Below are 24714 nucleotides of genomic sequence, written 5' to 3'. Positions count from 1 at the left end.
TTTTGACCAACATGCCAAATAGAGGTCTATTTTGCTAAATATTCAGCAAAACGATCTGTTTTGCTAAATATTTAACAAAATATGTCTATTTTGCAAATTTCTTCATTGGAATAATATGAGTAGGACAAAATAGAATAATTTGTAATAATAAGATAATTTAGAATTGTGATTTGAATAATTTAAATAGGACAATTTGTTAGGTAACAGTGTAACACTTTATTAAAATATTCTATTACATTATATGATTATTACTATATATTCTGAATATCTACAATATATTATATTAAAACTAATATAACATACTAATAATAAGTTTAGTATAATATAGGATAATATATTATAGTAGAATATTCTCCAATATATAAATTATACATTATTTTATTGAAAGCATAAAAACGAATTATATTAAAGTGTATCACATTATAATGAATATAATAAAATATTAAAATATTGATAAATTATAAATTATAATAGTATATGACAGTTAATAAATAATATAATACAAATATGTAATAATAAATTATATTATCATAATTAATAACACATACTAGTAATAAGTTTAGTATAGTATAATATAATATATTGCATTATATTGTACTGTAGGATATAATATAATATAATATATTGTATAGTATATTATATTTTATTACATATTTATACTATTTTATTATATTATAATATTTATAATATAATAATATATTGCCATAATTTATAATAATATAATATACTATATTATAAAATATTATATATTATTTATTATAATAAATTATATGCTATTTTATTATATTTTAAATAATGAAATTATTTTATATTGTATAATATCATATTATAAGAAAGTGGAATATAATACATTATATTTGTCATTAATATATTATATTAAAAACATGATCAGTTATATTAATTATTTAATGTTTTATATTTAGTTAATATTTATATTCAGTTATTTTCAATATTTAATTACATATCTAGTGTAATTAGACATATATTAGTAGTTAAAATATGAATGTTTTTTAAAATTACCCCATCTGTCCCAAATTCTCCCATATGAGATTTGGGGTAAAATTTAGCTTGGAAGTAAAAAAAAATTTCTATTTGATTGGGATAAGTTTATTAATTTTATGCTCTGTGGGTTATTATCTTACTATTGTTTTAAACAATCAACAACACCATAAAGTAAAATATCATTCCCAATGTCCAAATGAATAACACTAAAGGTCTCACTTACCACAAAATTATACCAACCAATAACCCCCTTAGAAAAAAGAGATGTAATTACAAATATACTCTCTTCTTTCTATTGGGTGGGCACATGTCATTCCAACTTTTTGGTATTACCTTCACTTGATTTTTAATATTATAGCATAGATATGATACACACAAAAGGTTTATAATACCAACAATTTTGTAGGCCTTCAATTTAAATAGGTAGGTTGCACCTAGACATCTAGAATCACATTAATCTAGCAAATACGTATATAGAAATTAATTGAATATTTTCATTCAAAATCAGTTTGATCTTAGTGCTCTCTAACTAAAAGTTACCTAATCGAGCATATAAAAATTTCTATATGTTAGTTATATGATTTCTTGATTTCAAACACAACCTACCATACTGATGGAAAGGATATATATATATATATATCTTAGTACAAAGTTCATGCTAAGTCACATGCTTGGTAAAGCGAGAATAATAAAACATGGAATCAATGATAAAAAGTTCATTAACATCTAAATCCACTAGATTTTGTATAATCCAAAGTTAGGATCTGTATTTCTCTCAGAATCTGATCGCATGTGTAGCATGTTCCCCTCTCCAATTATTAGAGGCATGAGAATATTATGTATAACCCTCTTAATGCTAAGAATATTATTTCTAACCCCTTTGTACTAACAAACTCCAGAATTAGCCCTAATTTAAGAAACAGATAAGAATATCAGTTTTTGTGACTTGAAATAGCCGGAAGAAAAATAAACTAATTAATATCCTCTATAGGACGTCTCTTCCTTCATAATAAATTAATTAATATCCGCAGAGTATATTCTATGTATTAAAAAGAAGCCCCCTCTTTTGGTCCTTGCGAGCCACAACTTTAAAATTCCAAAAACTCCTTTACATCTGAAAAATAAAATTTGTGAATGCCTAAAAAAACCAACAGAAAATGAAATGTTATTTTACAAAACTAAAAGAGACATCCTCGTACATGAAAAAAATCACAGAAATGTCAATAAACTTGAAAAAATCTAAAAAATCAAACTAAAATACACTCAAAATCATAAAAGTCCCCTTGACAATTCAATTACAACACACCCCATGTTCTCTGTCATGCACGCATAGCGTGCACCGCACTACTAGTGATAGATAAAAGAAACAGTATAAACATCATTTTTGAAAAAGCTGATAAAAAAATAAGAAACCTCTTAGTTCAGAGAAAGCATAACCTCTGATCATTCTCAAAACTGAAGAAAATTTTCCATCACAGCAGATAAACAGGTACCCTATTGCAATCTATTCCACAAAAAAGGGCATAGAAGTTCAAACTTCACAGTTTCTCAAAAGCCACGCATTACAAAAGCAGTTTCCTCAGTCGTAAATAAGCGCCTTCTCTCAGTTAAAACACTGCATTCTCCACAAACTTTTTACATGTACCCAAAAAAATGTATCCAAAAACTATCATCACATATATACAATTTTTATACAAAAGCCTCACCTAGTAACCGAAGCAGCACTACAGGTCATTGCATGCCCCATGGCGATGTAGCTGGAACCTTGATTAGAGCCAGCATAGAAAAAAGGCAACAACTCCATATATAGGTGATGGACTTAGATTTTTTTTTTCCCCTTCTTCTTTTTGTTTTATTTTAGCATGGAACATCTGGGGACAAAATAACAGCAGAATACCTTCTTCAAGAATGTCGTGACAAATTCACCCAGAAAAATTGGAGCATCAAACTCAACTTTATCGACCAAGCAACAAAGCCGATGATAGTCAATAATCATAGGAGAGGCTTTTAGCTGTCGACGTTAACTCTCCAATAATAGTTTAGTGGAAAGTTAATATTCTATATTAGGTACGGTGATGACCGTGTTTTCAGTAGCTTCTTGTTTGGCAGAGTGGATCATAATCATAAGCTTCGCCTGCCTTCACAAATCTCCCCTTCACACGCCTTCTCACATCGGCCCTAGCTTTGCGAGAGGCATACCTTATTTTCTTGTCAAACCTGTACAATAGGGAAGGAAAATGTCCCTCATGTATCAGTTATTTATCACTACGGCCAGAACTTAAACTTACTACATAAGTTTACACTATAAAAACAATCCGAACGGATGTGAATAAGAATGATATGCAGAGAATAACTATGCATACAGAAAGTCCTTTCTTAATTGTAAAGTCCCGAAGACATTGCAAATTTTTTATGAAATTATAATTACAGAAAATAAACTTTCAAGTGGTTGTCCCAGTTGCTAAAACCCATATAAAAATGATGAAGGTTCTTTCCCAGTATTATCACGGTTCATCATGAGAGGAAAACAATATAACTAAAATCTTAAAGTTGAAGGGGGTTTTCAGGTAACCCCTACACTTAAGGGGGGCTTTCTCATCTTTTGAAAGGTGTGCTGGTTATCTGATTATCGTCTAAAGCTAAGGGGGGATTCTAACATTTAGCCTAACAATTTCCAGAATAAGTAATCAGGCCAACAGGAAAATAATCATATCCAGGAATTTTAACAGCCTACATATATTGTATAGTTTTGCATAGCACATGGTGCATTTGATAGATTTCAGCTGTCAATAAACATTGAGAGTCTCACTCTCACATAGGCTGTTTCATCCGTGTATTAAGAATATCAGATTATGCTTGTTTTCTCCCTTGTTCATATTTTACATGGTACAGTAATTGCTTGTTATAAACCTTGGGGATACCTTTGCAGAAGCCACGTATAGTAATATAGTGTTACTAATCAAAAAATTTCTTAAATACTAATAGTATGATAAAATAGTAACATTTAAAGACAAGAAGGATTAATTTTGGGTTGATTTCTGCTTTAAACTTGCTTTACAAGTAAATTATCTCTCATATTCATTAATTTAGGCCACATATAGTACTATAGTGTTACTAATCAACCTTTTTCTTCTATACTAATAGTATGATAAAATAGTAACATTTAAAGACAAGAAGGATTAATTTTGGGTTGATTTCTGCTTTAAACTTGCTTTACATGTAAATTATCTCTCATATTCATTAATTTAGGCCAGACCAGGTAGTGAGTATACAATATTCAAGACCAGAACTTAATGGTTGTTAAAGAATCCCAGATAAGGTTCCAGTTCCAGGTCAAAATTATTTAAGTGCGGACATTAGTTTACAATATAAGATGAAAGAATCCAAATTTAAATGTTTATAAATGGCCAAGAAATAAACATCAGTATATTGACAATAAAATAAAATAAAATAAACACAAACATGTGCATGTAAGTTGATGCTTGGAGTATGTACTCACTTGCGAGTTTTCTTCTTTTCCTTGTAGCGCATGACAGCACTGTCTCTGTTAGCTGCAGGAAACGAGGAACACTCATGCCCAGTTGGGTACCATGGAGGTTCGCCCATGAGAAGCATTGATGACATTTCTGGATAGTCTCCGGCACTGCTTTCACCAGTCAGACCAGAAAATGAAAGGGATAGGCTGGAATGAGCTTGCCTAGCTGGAAAAGATGCACTAGGATCTGCTTTACTTCCAGGATTTGATGGCAAGGGATCAGCCCCATTGCTGCATGCTTGCTGTCTTGATTTGATGCATCCTGCTGATGATTCCTGAGAAATATTTATCGGAATAAGAAAAATGCTACTGGCAATTCCACAAACAGTAAGGAGCTAGCGCATATACTCCTATATGGTAGAGCATACAACATTATATTGTATGACTTTTGGTGTAATTCCATCCAAGAGAAATAATATTTATAATAGTGGACTTCAAAATTATAAAACCTTGCATTATAACTTTTGTTATGGCAAGGGTGGAGGAGAAAACATATGCTTCCAAAGAGGAGAGCTAGCACATATACTCCTATATGGTAGAGCATACAACATTATATTGTATGACTTTTGGTGTAATTCCATCCAAGAGAAGTAATATTTATAATAGTGGACTTCAAAATTATAAAACCTTGCAGTATAATTTTTGTTATGGCAAGGGTTGACGCAGCGCGGAAGTGATAACCTCGGAATCCACCAAGGGTGTTCTCTGAATCCACAAAGAACGATCTTCGAATCCACGAAGAACTTCGAATCCACGAAGAAAATATTAAAAAAGAGAAATTTTATTGATGAAAAGTTATGCCTCTAGGGCTTACAAGACTCTTCTTAAATAGAAAAAGAAACAAGACTCCTACAAGGATTCTGAACTTACCAAAAATAGTAAAAGAATTCCTAAAATATTAAAACTCCTAAAAAAGACTCCTTATGATTAGGAAAGTCCACCGGTCAAATCTGAGATCAAATCGGATTTGTTTCCTAAACAAAACAGACTCCTAAAATATTACTTAAAATAAACTGAAGGCTGATTATTTTCGGATTTTAGCCAAATCTGGGTATAACTGATGAGATTGTAAAAATCTGACAATCTGGTTGGCTCCGTCTCGTCGAGATAGGCGATTTACATATATAATATGTCAGAATCTGCCTTCCGGATTGAAAGATATGATTGTTTCTTTGCGGAAGTATAAATCTGTATTTAGCTCGTGAATGTCCGAATCCTCCATTAAATTTTCTGTTAAGCGTCCTACATCAAGGGTGGAGGAGAAAATGTATGCTTCCAAAGAGGCCTCATAAGCATCCAAACATTTAATTACTCCATTTGTTCATCAACCTCTAGAGGAAGAAGCATCTCGATCTCCAAGATAAGAGCTTCATAATTCTATATTTCAATATGAATGGTGTATTGATGAAATGATTCAGGTTGAAAGTTCCACTAGCAGATTCTACTGCAATCAACCTTGGATTATAACTAGTTCAACAGAGGAGTATGATTATAATGATGGGTTTCTGAAGGTGATCTGTATTATTACTCGAGTAAGAAGCGTGCCAAAAAAGATAAAAATCAGAGCGATAAAATATGCAAAGTGTAATAAATACGAAGTAGACCAATGATATTTAGTATTTGGCAATGTTCCATGGTATACTTTTATTAGTAAACTAACAGTGCACATACAATAAGCTGGCCAAATAGCAATAAAAAAATATATTTTGTGCAGTGCACGTACAATAAGTTGGCCAAATGGCAATGTTCCATGGATATTTCTTGTCACCAACCACCAACAGAAAACTTAAGCTTATGGGTTGTAAGATAACAATGTATGCCAGGCAAATATAAGATAAGAGAACTAGTTTCAATTGCGGTTGCTTGATGATACATTTACATAACAAAACTAAATGGTCAAGACTAACTTCACGTTTTAAGTTTTAACAAAACAAGGCCGACCTTTACTCTTTCTAACAAATGGAACACGAATTCCATCTTACTCCCGCTGCCATGTTGCCTCCAGTGATCATCTACAACAAGTTTCTTTCTTCTATGTAGATGATTACAATAACCCCCATCCTTTTCAACACAATTTATCAGCATTTAAATATAATTAAAAACATGCTGCAGTAACAAAGCCTCCCTATGGGGCTGGGAACTAGACCAGTGCCTTATGCAACATTGGATTGTATAGCGGACTCCAAGGACAAATCTTTTGTTGTCAGTAATGTTATCTCTTCATTCTATTAAGATAATGCACGTGCAAGTCTTTATAAAAAGGAGATAAAAGAAAACAATAAAGAGAGTAATAACATAGTTTTGACATGTTACCTCAGGGATATCTCCTTGGCAGTTGGAATTGGCACCTGATGTTTCCTTCAAGTCAAAGAAGCTATCAATTCCAGCATCATCGAAAAGCTGTCCTGAATAATTATGAGATCCACCAAAAAGTTCTTCATAGTCCTCAAGCGTCAAGTCAACATCATCCACTTGGAAATCTTCATTGAAGTCACTTTTGCGGATTTCAACTTCTTTCGTCCCAGAACCACATAGCTGCATTTTGGATAACAACGGCAATTACTACAATTTCAAGGTTATTTCATACGTCTTTCAACATAATCCTTGAGAATTCCTGTTGCATATTTCAAGGATTAGTCAAAATAGTACTCATGAGAATTCATGCCCACTATAATAAAGATTGTATATAAATTATTTGCTTGCCAAAGGAAATACAGAAGGCTTATGAATACTTTTAACAAGGGAAGGATGCAACTTCAATGAGAGTCTGAGACACTAACTCGAAAGATCATTATCAGTTACTAATTGCACAAGTAATAGTTGTATGAAGTAGTTAACAGAAATTGGGTTCTTACTAACGTAAAAGATATATTAGGAAGTTGCTCCGTTGATAATAAAAAAGCAGAAATTTTCAAACTGAAAAGAAAAACAACATTTATGTATGTGTTTCTGTGTGTAATCTGGCATTAGTAGTGACTTGACATCTCAACTCTCTTTTCTTCTCAGATAGAAAATATGAAATTCATTAACCCTGAAAACTGAATTAGCATTTCAAGTTAGCAATTATAATAATCTTTGCTTTCTTTTGACTCCATCCACTAGAGTAAAAATATATATTATATAGAAAAAGAGACCACATGCAAGTTAAAATTTTCATTGTAGACATCAAAAAGTCTTACTGTACCTTAGGTGCGGTCGACTGCATTGGATCAGCCTGCTGTGCCCTGTTTTGCAAAGCATTTGCTGAAGATGCAGAATATGATCCGATCCAAGGATTAAATTTATCCATAGTGTCCATCTGATTCATGATCACATCTTGATTACTGTTGCTCCCTGGTTCTCCCCAGCAAGTACTGGCCCAGTTCTCATTGATGCTCATCAAGCCCATACCCTGTTCACAATTTGAATCATCTTCGGAAGGAAACTCCCTCACAAAAGACCATATTCTAGAAAGCTCTGCAGCAGATGGGCAACCAGAGTAGCAGTTTATCGTCTGTCTTTTATGCTCAGAAGCTGAGGCCGAATCTCTGTGTCCATTCCAATCACAGTTGTGGCACAGAGAAACATTTTCCTCAATGCACCGCACTATAGAAGGTTGCGAAAAACACCTATCGCATAGAAGTGTTCGAGAGTGGCGCCTGGAGAGAGCATTCGCTGAATGAACATTGCGGTCACATGATAAGCATAAGGAAGCAGCATCTGAGCGGCAGTAAACCATAGACCTTTGCTCCGCACAAAAGTCACAGAGGGCACCCATGATCACTGAAATTAGTGTTCACTGTGTAGATTCAAGAATCAAATCAACTAATTCAGCATCAAACTGGAGTATAACCGCAACCACATAATGTTAAAGATATCAAAACTTGTGGTTGTAAAAGATTTTGAACAATCAATATTGTCGCTGTTCCATCCTAATGACAGAATCCCCAGATATGAAACAAAGTATCCCCATTTTGTCACAAAGTATGGAGAGACATCTTTATGTCTAAGAAGACTATAGTTGAACATCTGAGGTCATCAATTTGAATTCATGAAAGTGACATGGATAAGATTTCAATTTTCTGGATTTCCAGGAGACAATCTTGCAAAGGGCTTATGTGGAATCATGTTTTATTCCGATGACTTATTCCAGATAAAGAGTCATTGAAGACTCCACCCTATTTGCTGGCCCCACATACTAAATTTAAATGAACAAACCAAAGATTTTTGGCAAGATCTTTAAAGTTTCTAACATTAACACTCCTAGAGATGATCCATGGGTTATGCAGCCAGCTCATATCAAAAGGACAGCCATGAAAATGAAACTCATTGGAGTAACTTCGCAGTACGAACAGAATTTCACAAAGAAAAGTGTTTACCACTAAACCCAAATTGATCTTGCTCAAATTGGTTGGAGAACAATTAAATTGATTTCATGTAGTGCAAGAGTACTCCCAATGATTTCAATAGAATTGTAGTGATACATAGATACAAATAGCAATCAAGTTATGTTTTTTTTTTTTTTTTGCAAAAATAAACCATAATTCCAATAGCTCCGCAAAACTTGACCAAACGCATTTCAGTTATGATCTCTGCAAAATTCCTCCAATTTTAACCAATTACACAAACAATATTCCTCTTAATAGAGTTAAATTTTAGGGCAAAATATCCTCAATTCGTTCCATGTCCGTTAATAATATAAAAACATTTTCCTCGTTTCATAGGCTTGATCGTATAGTTTTGTGTTTGGAAAAAAGTTAGGCCAAAGTTGGTAACTTATTTTAGTTCATAGAATTGAACAACCCCTAACTGGTTCAACTCTGGTCTGGTTAAAAAGTAAAATTGGGTTGTTCTGATTTTTATCAGACTGGCCCCTCAGTCGAAGGAAACCTCAATAAGAGTAAAACACCCGAAAAAGATAAGGATCAGAAAGGTAAATACTTAAAAGGATCAGAAAGGTAAATAGTTAAAAGAAAAGGATGATCTGAAATTAAAAATAGTTAAAGAAAAGGATGATCTGAAATTAAACTTAAAAAAAATTCTGCTCAAAATTCCTTAAAATTGCAAATTCTATTCAAGGGAATTCAACAATTAAGACTTTTTATTCCGTCTTTTTAATGTTTAAATACTATTTAAGACTCCGAAGCTACTAGAAACAACTTCAACCCATCACCAAACTCCAAAGTAAAAATCGACAGAAAATGAATCTTAAAAATCATCCAAAAAAATAGAGGAAAAGATCGGCTAAAAAACTGCAAACTTAACAGAAAACCTATAATCTTAAACAACAACAACAAAAGAAATATCGAATTTCGGATCTAAATATATTTCTCCACAGGCTTTCTCACCAGATAATAGAATTCAGACAAAAAACAAATTTTAAATCCGTTAAAAATCACAGATTCAACTAGCAATCACCTCAAATTCACACCAAAATCCGCACAAAAAAAAGAGGCTAAAATTCAATAACAAATCTCAAAAAACTCATCAAGAGAAGAAAAAAAAAGGTTGCTGACTATGAATTAACACGCACCAGTTCTTCAAATTTCCGTTAACTACTCGCCCTTCGTCTACAAAATCCAGAGAGAGAGAGAGAGAGAGAGAGAGAGAGAGAGGACGAGGAGGATGAGGGGGGATGGAGTCGAGAGAGACAAGAGAGAGCGAGAGAACAAGAGACCAGAGAAAAAAGCGCATAGAGAGAAGCTTAGTGGGTCCCACATGGCTCCGGGAAAAGGCCCTTTCTAATTTTCGCTTTTCGGGGGCAGGAATGTAATTATTTGCAGATTAATGGGGTGTTTTTTTTTTAACCACTGTAGGATGAGGGGTGAGTCGGATGACACGTGTTCACTCCGATCGAAATTGGCTAGATATTTGTTCAGATTGAAAATATCTTGCCCCGGACAAAAGAGAAAAAAGGATCTTAGTACGCTCGTAGAATAAAGTAATCATATAAACATGGCTAGATGCAAACAGACCCTCTGACGTATCATCTAATTGCAATGAGGCTCTTTATCGTCTTTACCTTTTTTATTTATTGTGAATAGACAACTTGACATTTCTATTTGTTGTAAATAATTCATTTGTGATTTTTTCTACTTTTAAAATCGTTGAAGTGTTTGAGGAGGCAGATGGATCACCTATAGCTCTATTGGTGATGATAATTATTAAATATTTTCTTTTAACCGAGTGGAAAAAAGTTCACTAAGAAGGTGTATTGGCACTTGGACCAATACCGTAAAAGGTTTGTTCACAATAAGTAGAACTATAAGAGGTTCATTCAGGGGGTGTTTGGTTACATTTCTATAAATTATAGGAAATATTTTCCATCCCAAATTTGATTTCCTTGTATTTCTTAAAAAAATTATAGGAAAAGTTTTGAGAAGTTAAAAAGTACAAATTTTCTTATTTTTTGTATTGTGCTTGTTTGGTTCAAAACAAGAAAATGAGAAATAACTTTTTGAAAAAATAGCAACATTTCCTATAATTTATAGAAATGTAACCAAACACCACCAACTTTATAGAAAAGTGAGAACTTTGTAGAAAAGAGTTAATGAGTTTTATTATTTAAATAATGAATGCGTCAGATTTCCAAGAGATTTCCTCCCATTTTAGAAGGAAATCAATTTCCATAAAATTTGGTACTTTTGGGCACTTTACAGAAAACATTTCTGTAAATTTTTTTGGAACCAAACACAGTTTATAGAAATGTATAGAAAACTCTTAATTACATAAATGCCATGCGTCAGTACTTTTGAGAAAACATTTCTCAAAAACAATGCAACCAAACACCCCCTCATAATAAATTGAACTATAGCGTGTCTTTTTGCAATTGAATGATACTTCAGGGGTCTGTTCGCCATCAACCCTATGGACATGCACATATTCACAACTGAAGAATTCATTGCTTGGTTAAGATTCTAAAGCTAGCTAACTGGCATGTAGGGGTGAGCACGGTTCGGTCCAAACTGAAAAAACCGACCGAACTGAACCGAAATCAAGAGTTTGGTTCGGTTTTACTTATATGACAGTTCAGGTCGGGTTGAAATCTTTTCAACCCGAAATAACCGAACCGACCGATAATAACACATTAACATAACACCCCAGAGTCTGAGAGACCCGACCCGTGAATCCCTTCCCTCACATTTCATCACCTAAACCCTAGATCTCATTCCCAATTTCAGCCGCCGCTCCCAGACTCCCTTCCCACTCGTCGCTCGATCGTCAGTTCCTCTCTCAGTTCCTCAGTTCCGTCCGTCCGTCCGTCGACTCCGACTCCTCAGTTCGTCGACTCCTCAGTTCGTCAACCCCTCAGTTCGTCGACTCCTCAGCCCGCACTCCATCAGTTCCTCTCTCTTACAAGGACCCTCGAAATCCCTCGCTTCCTTCTCCTTCGATCCTCTAATGGCGGTCACTTCTTTGGACGAGACTACGGTCGCGAAAGTCCTCCGCCATCACCATCGCCGCCGACTCGCCGCCTCTTTGTCGGCGCCGACTCGCCGCCTCTTTAACACCGCCGACCCACCGTCTCTTCAGACTTTAGTCTTCGATCCTCTTGCCCTTTTTCCCATGCCCTGGTGGAGTCCCTAGAACCTAAAACTCTGTATTTTGGGATTTCCCATATGAGTCTATTGCATACGAAATCGAAATAAGACTAAATTATTAGTAAGTAATCCCTCCAAAAAAGATTCAAGCTTTTTCATTAGTTTCATCAACTTCTCTTGGATCCTTACTAATTTTCTGCTTTTTGTTGATCAGATTTGAGATCGGAGCAGTAGACTACAATCAAAATAATGGCTTTGGTGAGTTTTTAATTATTTATTAAAGAACTCTGCAGATTTTGGATCTGATTTCGTTCTTTTTTCTATTGATGATGTTCTTTTGTTTGATTTGAGATCACAATAAAGTTGGGTTTTTGTTTGTTTGACTGAATTACGAGATCTGTTTTAGTATTAGGTCGATGAGCTTACTTTTATGATATGTCAAAAGTTCATGAAATTTCTATGTCGACTAATTTTATATGCATCATCGTAATTTTATATGCAGATATAGAAGAGCTTACAGTTTAGGTAAGCTATTACTTAAATGATTTCTGAAGTTAAAATTCAGCATGTAGAACTGAATTATAAATACTTGATGCCACTGTACACTTCTCATTGAGAATGCGTTTGTTTGTTTGATGAAGTTAGAACCGAACAAACCGAACCGAACCGCACCGAACCGACTTGCAATGGTTCGGTTCGGTTCGGTTGTTCAAAATTTGATAAAAAACGAACCGAACCGAACCGTGCACACCCCTACTGGCATGGTTTCTAATACAATATAGTTTAAATCAAAATGAAAAATAAAATTACTATATTCTCCAAAAGGAGGTCTAGAAAATATATCTTTGAGATATACTCGATCTTAGCTTTTATATTAGATAAAAGGTATATGACCACTTCAATTTAAATTGTGCAATATCTATTGATTTTGCCTCATCTGGATTTCACCTTTCATACTCAATTATTTACAAATTTTCCAATTTTCTGGCATTAACTTATCAAATTAATCTCCAATGCCAAAATTTTGGTCGTGTTCGTACATGTAGAATAATGTATAAATGTCCTTTAGTGGTCACAGTATTCCACTAGCTGGAGTGGAGCTTTTCTTGTCTCCTCCAATGACAATGATATAAATTTAAAAGGAGTTAAAGATTATCAAATAGCAATAAAGTCGTATAATAGAATTTAATTACCATCAGGAATCAATTAGAAAGAGTGGTAAGTTCCATCAAAAAAAGAAAAAAGAAGAAAGAGTGGTAAATAGGCCTGCATACGGTTCAAAAATATATGACTCGGATATGACACTTATCATACCCGTATTCGCTTGTCAATCACGTATACAAACACACATATGGAATGCCTCAGTAAAGAAAATTTATATTCGCATTCGCTAAAATTGAATACGCTTACAAATATATAAGTGAATATATACACGGACATAAAACAAATGTGAGAAAACTAGATAATAATGTGATTATGTGATCATCCAAATCAATTGATCTAAGGATTAAATTTTTTCCAACTATATGACTAATATATATTTGGATATTTAAGATATGGATTCAAATATTTTAGGAATAAGGATATTTACTTTTTGTGCTTTCCTTAACAATGAAGTAAAAAAAAGAAGATTAATACCCAATAACTCAAAATTATCGACTTTTAATCTGTTTCTCAGCCTTTAACTAATGCCCATTTACAAAAAAACAAACTCCTGACAAAGTTAAAATTAATTGACTAAAGCCGCAAACAAAAGCCAAAAAGGAAAAATAATTCATTTTAAATAAACACGGAGAGATAACGCAAAAAGATATCTAGAAAGAATCAGATTCAAATACAGTTGCTATAAAAAGTTTGCAATATCAATTCAGAAAAAGTCGCAACGTGTCCCAGCAATCACAGCCGTTGGATTTACAGCAAATCATGATCTAACAATTTCAACGGTCGATGACGATCCAAATTCTAAAGATTATGCTCAGCAGCGAAAAGAGCACTGTGGACTCGGAAGAATCGTTCGGAATGGACGGCTGAGATTCAATCACCAATCATTTCGCGTCCGTATATGCGTCTGTGTCCTGTTTAGGACCAACCGCCACCATGAAATACCAAAATTACTGGGCCCCACAAGAAGTCCCTATGCTGTAAATTCTCTCAAATCCAGGGGTATTTAAGCTAACGCAAGAAGCAGCAGAGGATGGCGTCAGCAGAATTTTCGCGTCCGGGTAGGTGCAAGCGGAAACTATTCATGCCACGTCACCTAACGCTGACGTGTCGGGTTTATCCATGACTACAGAGGAAAGCGTATTGCTCTCTTTTTTTTTTACACGTGTCGATAAGGCAGCACCCGATTCCTGCGGGTCCCACGTTTGTGGAGGTCGGCTTAAAGTTAATGAGGTTCATTAAAGCGTGATAACGGTGTTTTCTTTGGTATTAAGATAGTGTAGATCACGGTTAGAATATTGAGTTAGAGGAGGTGACGCTGGCACGAAAGTTTGATTTATCGATTACTTTTCGTTTAGTTTGAAAAGTTAGGAGGAGATTGGTAAGTTTAACCTTAAGCTTTCCGTATTAAGTGGAGGATATAAATTATTGTATAAATACCTTTTTTTAAGTAAAAAGCGCACATAGTTTACAAATTATCTTAGTTTATGGTCAATAGTTTTGGTTTCGCTTTAGTTGTTAGTGCATGTCGTATAACTAGGTGAAATATTAAATATTGAATGATATCGCCTATATCTATCATGAGATTTTTGGCTAATATTTTTTGGTGGATTGTGCATGGGGCAGAACATAAGAATAATTATGAGTGCAAGGGAAAGTTTTGGATTCATAACATTAGGCAGAAAAATTTGACCACGTACGATTAAGCATTAATGATGGAAGATATTTTTCCTTAAAAAAATATGCACCTAGGATTCCACCTAGAGTTCAGCTCATATACATGTTTTAGTACTAATCTCGTAATTGATGGCTACATTGGTTTCTTTACGATCCTATTCTCATAGCAGAAGAGGGGTTAACAAATCTGTCTAATGAGAGGCGAGTTAAAGCTTTATTCCCTCTAGAGGTAAGGAATATAATATGAAAAAAATATTATAGTAACTAATTTAGGATATTTATGATAGCTAACTTCCTTAAAAATGTTCTTTATTTTCTAAAAACATAAAAAATTTAACCTTTTCTCTTCACTATCAAATCTAACCGGAATTAAGTTACTTTCAATCTCTCGTGAAGTGTTAATCAAGTTAATATTTCTTCTTAATGATTCTCTCTTAATCCCTCTTGAACACAGCACCTATAGGATCCCCCCCCCCCCCCCCCACCCCCCCCCCCCCCCCCCCCCCCCCCCCAATGTCATCTTTCTTTCTTTCTTTTCCTTTTCAAAATTTGTTATTTTGAAGGGGGGAAATGCCATGTTATTAAGAAATTAAAGTTCAAACAGGCAAGAAGTTTTATCATATAGGACGTTCACAACCAAGGGATGGAAATGCTAAAAAGAAGGAAAATATATGGTGCTCACAAATTATTATAGTTTTATATTATGACAATTTATTATTTTTAGGCGGAACTATAGGAGAGGCTGCGAAATATTGATAATAATTTTTATTTAAACAAATCACTCTTTTTTATCCCATCTGCTGTGGGATTATAGTAACACATGAATATCCAACAAAAACTACTTCCAATCTCTAATAGTCAACTTGAGAACCATACATAGATCAAATTCGCAAGGAGGTGGAAGCATTTTTTTTTCCATGATTTTATCCTTCTTTTTTCTAATTAAATACTCTATATTTTAAAATTTTCAACAATTTAAACAAGAACGAATGTGCTTCATATATCTCATCAGCAAGCATGCAGAAGAAAAGAAATCAAAACATACATAAATATTTGACGTGTCCATCAAGAGGTAGCTTTTGTAGAATTTGCAGCTTAAATTATGTCCTTCAATAGTTAGTTATGTGCCCATATTCATGCCACGTTCAGCGACGACTCATGTGACTTGACGCATGCAGTTCTTTGGCAAATGTTTATTGTTTCGATCATTATAGTATTATTTGATTCTTGATAAGTTTCCAAAACCTATATGAATGACGATTAATGCCAATGGAAGAGAAATTTAAAACCCAGATCGAGAAATAACTTATGCCTTTAAAAAGAGAGAAGATCTTTCTTTTTCTTTTTGTTTTTTTTCCAGAAAAAGAATAATTATATCGCCATATTAGGTGCATGGGAAAGACCCTGAACGTAACGTATTGATATTTTTCTTTGTATTTTAGTGCAAAATAGAAGATGCAAAGTTTTTTCTTATTCTTTTTTCATATTTAGGCGAACATGAATCGTCATTGTACAGCGCAGAACGTAAGCATGAGGGTGGACCATTTGAGCAGTGGGCTCCCGGGTGGCCCTTATAATTACCAACGCACAGCTGTGGAAATTTAAGTGCTTCTGAAGCCCAAAGTACGAGCACGCAAATATAAAAATATATCTTATGTGCCTCGTGTACAAACCATTGATGGTGTATTAAAAATTTCATGAAATTCCCTCCAATAAATCAAAATTTAAAAATTTGTTAGTTCCGGAAAAGCCATATTTCAAAATTATTTACAAGAACAAACCTTTGTGGAAAAAATTTCTGATTTTCAAATTTAGTTACGTATTTTAATTTCGTTTAAAAATTTTCAAAAGTGTTTCAATTTTATTTAAAAAAAGAGACCGGGTTTTGGCCATGTGATTGAAGATGGACATCCCTGTGTCATTAGAACTTATAATGTGTCATAATTAACTGATCGAGTCCTACTAATCCGAAAGCCCAACCCGTGTGTGAGCATTGCTGACCCATCTGGCAGCCCAAGTACGAGACAACATGCGTCTTCGAGCTGGCCGGGTACATCAAAAGAAGTCGGGTTCAAGATGAAAGACGTATTCTACTTAGATCATCGCTAGAGAATGTTTCGAATAATGAGACGACCTCTCAGCTTCAATAGTCGTACTTCGCCGCTCAATCATTGTCGCATTTTATGTTGAGTCAGAGTCATTGTGACTCTTTGGGATGAAGTTATAACTCCTCAGACCACTCCAACACTTTAGTCGTTTTGTCACTGTTGCATTAAATGCTAAAGTGACTCATTCAATCTGCTGCAAATACGTAGAAAGTGCAGTCTGATAAGCCGACTGTATCAACATGGTCAAATTACCGATATGCCCCTACCAACCCTTTATAAATAGTGCTCAATCTCCACTATTATAAGGTACACAAAAAACTACTAAATAACTCCTTGAAACTAGATTATGCAAACTTGCTTAATCTAATACTGACTTGAACGTCGGAAGGCACAGTGGAGCCACAAACCCCGGCCCTCTAATGGATGTTTCTTATGTAGGAATCTACTTCCCCCTTATTGAGCAGCTATTAAGGAAGATCAATGGATCCTAAACTCCTCTAAATATCAACTAAACCATACAATCAAATTTCTGACATAAACAACTCATAAAACATAAATATCAGAAATTAACACCGAAGAAAATTGTAAACAAAGATGATCATAAGAGTTTTGGATACATTTCGATAATAAGTTTATTGGAACCAACGAGGAATATCAAACACATAAACGTTAATCTCACAGCATGCATGCATTGATTCTTGAATCGATAAGAGGAAAAAGAGAACGCAGTGTAACCCCAGCTGTGATGGATCAATCCAGCCTTTGCGGTTTGGCCCGCTGCACCCAAAGCCATGTGAAGAGGGTAAATGTGATTCGTGTTGTAAATATACCACAAGATAATTCTAGGGGTTTCGAAATGAATCAAACAACAATAAACCCTAGAAAAATAATCTAATACACATGATTAATACAAAGAGAAAATTAACAATAGATGCGGAAGCGTACCTGGATTTTTGAATTAATTTGTAGAAGATTACCGAAGGGGTTGAGATCTTCTAATCTGGATGGCCTCTCCAAAATTCCTCTCTAGATGGGGGTTAAGAGAAATAGAGAACGTGTCATTAGATTAGGAACCATAACTCATTAAATAGTTATTGTAATTTCTAATTTGACCCCTCATCAAATTAGAAATTACAATCTGGTATCTACACAATTGGCCCATGACACATTCAATACCCATTGACCCAATTTACCTGATTGATTACTTTACACGGGTCAACTTTAAAAATGATAGCACTACACACTAATATCACATATGTGTCCACAATTTAGATTTAATCCAACAATCTCCTACTTGGGCACCATATGTTTTCTTAAAGTGTGTACAAACTTTTGAGCTCAAAAATTGCTATCACAAATAAGAGTATTTTTAAACAATCTCGTCCATTGACTGTATCTATATAAGATCAAAGCGGCTTTCGTCACATTTATCGTGACTAAACCCATCAATGGTCACTTATACCAATAAGTCAAATGACATATATAGATCAATCATGGATGTATAGCATAAAAATTACATACAATATGATCTGCACATGTCTATTTCCAACTGGTCCTACCTTAAACTTTATTAAGGTCAATATCAAACATAATGTAACAGAGTGTATAAACTGAATACTTTATTCTGATCAGAAAAATAACCAAACATAAAACATGTCCAAAATACACATAAAACAATAAAAATACAAACTCCCACTAAAACATGATATCCTCAAATAATACAACACCCATATGAGCAGTGTGCTCATGAAAGACCTTGAGTGACAATCCTTTTGTAAGCGGATCTGTTATTATGGAGTTTGTTCCAATGTGCTCTATGGATATCTGTCCACTCTACACATTTTCTTTCACAATTAGGAACTTAATATCAATGTTCTTTGACTTAGTCGAGCTCTTATTGTTATTGGAATACAACACTGCTGATTTATTGTTACAAAACAACTGGAGTGGTCTTTCAATATTTTTCAAAATGTGCAGTCCAGTGAAAAAATTTCGCAGCCATATTTCATGATTAGATGCCTCATAGCAAGCTACAAACTCTCTTGCCATAGTAGAGGAAGCTACAAGTGTCTGTTTGACACTTTTTTAGTATATAGCTCCTCCAGCTAACATATAAATGTAGCATGATGTAGATTTTCTGCTACCTTGGCATCCAATAAAATCAGAATCAGAGTACCCAATGACCTCCAACTATTTTGATTTTTTGTATGTGAGCATATAATCTTTTGTTCTCTGCAGGTACCTCATAACCCTCTTGACTGCTATCCAATGGTCCATACCAAGGTTGTTTAAATATCTACCTAACATACCACCAATGTATGCAATATCTGGACGCATATACACCTGAGCATACATTAGACTCCCTACAGCTGAAGCATAGAGAATCTTCTTTATTTCTTGAATTTTAAGGTTATCTTTAGGGCACTGATTGAGACTAAATCTGTCTCGTTTAGCAACATGGGTGTCACCTGCTCTATAATATTACACGCCAAACTTTTTGAGTACTTTATTGATATAGCTCTTTTGTGATAATCCAAGTATACCTCGAGAATGATCTTGATGTATCTGGCTTCCTAATATAAAAGAGGCGTCCCCAATATCTTTCATCTCAAAATTTTTTGATAGAAATCTATTGGTTTCGTACAATATACTTATATCATTAGTGACAAGCAATATGTCATCGACATACAAAATCATGAAAATATACTCACTCTCACTAAACTTGTAATATATACAGTCATCAATAATATTCATCTCAAAACCAAATGAGATAACTATTTATTGAAACTTGTGATACCATTGACGAAGAACTTGCTTGAGTCCATAAATGGATTTTCTTAATTTACAAACCATATTATTTGGATCTCCTGACACAAAGTTTTTTGGTTGCACTATATAAATCGTCCATCAATGTTCCTATTGAGAAACACATTCTTAACATTCATATGATGTAACTCAAGATCAAAGTGAGCAACAAGTGCCATGATTATTTTAAAAGAGTCTTTTGATGAAACCGGAGAGAAAGCCTCTGTATAATCAATACATTCCTTTTGAGTATAGCCTTTAGCTACAAGACATGCTTTATACCTCTCCACATTACCATTTGTATCCCGCTTGGTTTAAATATCCATTTACAACTAATTGATTTTGCACCTTCTGGCAATGGAACAAGTTCCTAAATCTTATTGTCTTGCATAGACTTGTACTCTTCATTCATGGTATCAATCCACTTTTAAGAGTTAGAATCAATCCACTTTTAAGAGTTAGAACTTTTAATGGCCTGATGAATATTGATTAGATCATCTTCCATCATTCCATTATTTTTCTCACGTTCTTGGAGAAATACAATATAATTATCCGGAATAGCATTTTTTCTCTCATGGATCTTCTTAATGACACTGGTTCTTATGGTTGTTGAGTTTTTTCTTCTGGAGCAGAGAGTTATTCAACATTATCGTTGGTACCTAATCTGTTTGTACCTAATCTTTTAACTTTGATCTGTTTACCCTTGATACAGTCAACACATACATTAAAATCTAAAAAATCAAGAGGATCCAAAATGTCATCAGACACAAGACGCTCAACTCTACCTTTGAGATATGACCCAAACGCTTATGCCATAATATCGCGAAATTTTTCTTATTTAATTTACACTTAGTATCACATGATTCCACATGTAAGGTTTCATTATAAGAAGTAATTGTATCAAGCAAATATAAGTTGTCATAAGTACTCAAGAAACCAGTTCCCACAATATTTGAATTTAAAGATAAACTGAACTGATTGTTTCCAAATGAACAATAATAACTTAGTTTGTCCAATACAGAAACAGAAACCAAATTCTATCTAAAAGACGGTACTACAAAACTATCTTTCAAATCCAAATAGAAATCAGTTTCTAATAGCAACCTAAACTACACAATTGTTTTAACGTCTACCAATTGCCCATCGCCCACAAAGATGTGTGTATCACCATAACTTAGATTTCGGTAGCTCAGGCAATTCTGCATAGAAACACTTATGTGAGTAGTAGCACCAGAATCTAACCGCCAAGTGTTTCTAGGTACTGAAGCTAAATTAACCTGAGAATAGACCAAAGTAAGGAACATACCCTTCTTGACACGTAAGGCGTGATATTTGGTACAATCATTCTTTATGTGTCCAGTCTTATTGTAAAGGAAACAACTCTGATCATCCTTATGTTGTTTCTTTTGAACTGGACCCTTAGCACCTTCATTATCAGTCTTCCTTTTATTGCCCTTATCCTTAGAGGCACTAGCAAAATGAGCACTTTCTGTCTTATCTTACTTCAACATATATTTCTCTCGCACACAGTATGAAATGAGCTCATTCAGAGTTCATTTCTCTTTTTGGCAGTTATAACTGACCTTAAATTGATTAAATTATGCAAGAAGAGACAACAGAACCAGATACACCAGTAACTTATCACATAGATCAAGTTTTAGTGGCTTAAGTTTCAAAGTAATATGAGACATCTCCATGATGTACTCCCTGATATTTCCTTTGCCCTTATATTTCATCGAAATCAAGCGAGCTAAAAACATGCTTGTTTCTAACTTATCATTTTTAGCAAAACGTTTCTCAATTTCGGCAAGAAAATATTTGGCTTTAGTAATCCCTTCGGATTCTGTGTCCCTGAAGGCTTCCGGAATACCACGCTTGATGATCATTAGACTCATGCGATTTGAACGCTCTCACATCTTATACTCCCTTTTTGCATCAGGAGTGCTATCCGTAGTGAGAGGTTGTGGTTATTCAGTCCTTAATACAATGTCTAGATCCATGTAACCAAGAACAATAAGAATGTTCTCCTTCCAAACTTTAAAATTTGTCCCATTGAGCATGAGAATTAAGTTGATATTAGCAGAAATTATAGTAGCAGAGACATTAGTTGAATCACAAAATAAATAAAGGAGATCACATTATTAATATAATCAGTATTCCATAAAATTCAAATAATGTCAAATCTCATTTCAAGATATCTAGCACAACATTAATATCAAGTCTTTTGACAAAAATATTAATTGCAAGTGATACATTGTTGCAATGATCAAACTCTGACAATAACGCGTGTCAAATAAAAAAACTATATTTGGATTGATTCATTATTCACATGTAAACCTTATAATTGTCACACGTTTATCATCGCAAGTGTGTATGCAATATAGATAAATATTAACCTTCCTTTGAGCCGATTAAATATTTACATGAAGACATACACACAAACATCTAACATCCCTCATGAACAATCTACACAAGAGATGTTACTTTGACAATATCTTGTTTCAATTAATCATTTGGAATGAGAGACAAAATTAATACCTTAGTGTCATATTATTTAAATAAAAATTGATCAACAAAAATTGAATCCAAATTAAAAGGAAAATTTATGAATTTTATTTGGGCAATAATAACCAAAATAACATAGGCCTGTAGTCCATTACACCCAAATAAGATAAATGGTTTTATTAAAACTTGACGGACCAAAAAAGGGCCCAGTCACGAATAAATTTCCCCTATTTGAAATTAAATATTGATTGGCCCACACAAATTTAATTTGATCACATGGCCACGTGATCACAGGACCACGAATAACATGAATTTTTTTATGATCACAGGCCCACAAATAGCATAATTTATTATTATTTTTTAAATCTGCACATTGGCCTGTGAGTTATATATGCCCAAATCAAAATTTTGTTTCCTGATGGTAGCGGCCATGGTCATGGCCGCTGCTAGTTCCTGCACAATCTCTTAATGGAATTGTTAACAGTTAAAAATACTTATGATTGAAGGAAAAAAAGAGATCGACTGAAAGAAATTGGGGCAAACCGATCCAAAGCGTTTTCAGAGGCCCCAAAAAGGCATAATTTTTTTTCGATTTATTTCCCAGCGACCAAAATTGAAACAAACTGGAAGATCAACGATTCATTTTTTTAAAGCACGAATTGATCAACTTCAATCAAAATTCCACTTACAGAAGCCAAAAAGATCCAAACTTTGACACAAAGCTTCAATTAATTCGCCTGGATCCGATCACAGTCCGATCCCAGACGAATTTTAGTTGAAGGTAAAGAGACACAAATTAAAACTTAGATCCTCAAAGAATTAATCATGGTGCTCTAATACTGCTTGTTATAAATATACCATAAGATAATTCTAGGGTTTTCGAAATGAATCAAACAACAATAAACCCTAGAAAAATAATCTAATAATACACATGATTAATACAAATAGGAAATTAACAATAGATGCAGAAGCGTACTTGGATTCATGAATTAATTTGTAGAAGATTACCGAAGGGGTTGAGATTTTCTAATCTGGATGGCCTCTCTAAAATTCCTCTCTAGATGAGGGTTAAGAGAAATAGAGAATGTGCCATTAGATTAGGGACCATAACCCATTAAATAGTTATTGTAATTTCTAATTTGGCCCATCATCAAATTAGAAATTACAATCTGGTATCTACACAATTGGCCCATGACACATTCAATACTCATTGACACAATTTACTTGATTGATCACTTTACGCGAGTCAACTTTAAAGGATAGCACTACACACTAATATCACATATGTGCCCACAATTTAGATTTAATCCATCAATCCGCGCATGGATGCGCCTTCTTAGCATTTGGTGCCTTCTCCTTATAATTCTTCACATCTTCATGCCTAATTATTGTTAAAATAATGAATTTTTTTCATTTTTCAAACTTCTCAGTTCTACTTAAAATAAAAGATTAGTTGCACATAGACCCCTGGAATTGATTTTTTTGATTCTTTAACTCTTGTTAGAATTTTGATAGATATCATCACTGGTTGAAATCAGCGAGTCTATTTGATGGTAAAATGGTCAAAGGAATCTAACTCAGAGTCTCAAGATGTCTACTTGCAACAATAAAACAATGGATTCGGATCATCTCTAGTGTAAGAAAAAGAATTGGAAAGACTATTACTAATCACAGGATCCAGTTCCTCTCTACTAAAAAAAATTAGTGGAGAGATCACTACTGTATAAAACAATAGAGGCACCGACATTACAAGAGATCTACGTGCAATTGATCCTAAATCTATTACTATTATAAAAGTGTGTTGCCATATTAAAACATTTCTTCCAAAAGTATCCTCCGAAACACATACATGCATACATCTCTAGCACATCCATACATGCATACATTAAGATATATACATACTTAATTTTTCATAACCTTCCTATTTATTAGCATCAATTTTTATTTAACCACCTACTAATAACATTCCCCCACTAAGTCTTGACATTACACACTAATAATGAAAAACGTTATAACTATTCATCTTCCATAAATCATTATAAATTACTATTATAATATTCCCCCACTAAGTCTTGACATTACACACTAATAATGAAAAAGGTTACAACTATTCATCTTCCATAAATCACTATAAATTACTATAGAATCTTATCAAATTTCTCTAACCAAAATTCTAACTTTTAATCAAAATTGTTCATATTGAAAAGTAAGGAGACACGACTACAACACTTACAAACCGCAAAAAATGTGAGTGTGTCAATGGTAACATCACTGGTGGAGTACAAGCAAATTGAATGAGGAGATGGTAATGTAAGCATCAGCATAACAATTTAGAGAGCAGAGAAAAAACTGGTGAAGGCAACAAAGAAGGTGGTCCTGTATTTTTGCCTTAGCATGTAAT

The 24714-nt window shown here is 33.9% G+C and overlaps 1 protein-coding gene across 1 annotated transcript; it reads right to left on the bottom strand.

The window, feature by feature from the left end:
* LOC109848966 (zinc finger protein CONSTANS-LIKE 9-like) lies at positions 2529–10160 on the bottom strand. The gene is made up of 5 exons (XM_020418714.1): positions 10050–10160; positions 7722–8315; positions 6851–7072; positions 4502–4812; positions 2529–3219 (listed from the first exon to the last, which is right to left on the bottom strand). Exons 2-5 carry the CDS (start codon positions 8292–8294, stop codon positions 3090–3092), a joined length of 1236 nt encoding a protein of 411 aa, XP_020274303.1. The 5' UTR covers positions 8295–8315; positions 10050–10160; the 3' UTR covers positions 2529–3089.

The sequence above is a fragment of the Asparagus officinalis genome, chromosome 1, assembly GCF_001876935.1.
Source record: "Asparagus officinalis chromosome 1, Aspof.V1, whole genome shotgun sequence".
Classification (NCBI taxonomy): Eukaryota; Viridiplantae; Streptophyta; class Magnoliopsida; order Asparagales; family Asparagaceae; genus Asparagus; species Asparagus officinalis.
Note: the sequence above shows the minus strand (reverse complement) of the source record. Positions and strands in the feature narration are given on the sequence as shown.

Coding starts and splice junctions, on each gene's coding strand:
- LOC109848966 (XM_020418714.1), bottom strand. CDS start 8,294: ATGGGTGCCCTCTGTGACTTTTGTGCGGAGCAAAGGTCTATGGTTTAC. Junction 7,073..7,721: donor TGCAGTCGACCGCACCTAAG/GTACAGTAAGAC, acceptor TCCAAAATGCAG/CTATGTGGTTCTGGGACGAA. Junction 3,220..4,501: donor GAAAAGAAGAAAACTCGCAA/GTGAGTACATAC, acceptor CCTATTGTACAG/GTTTGACAAGAAAATAAGGT.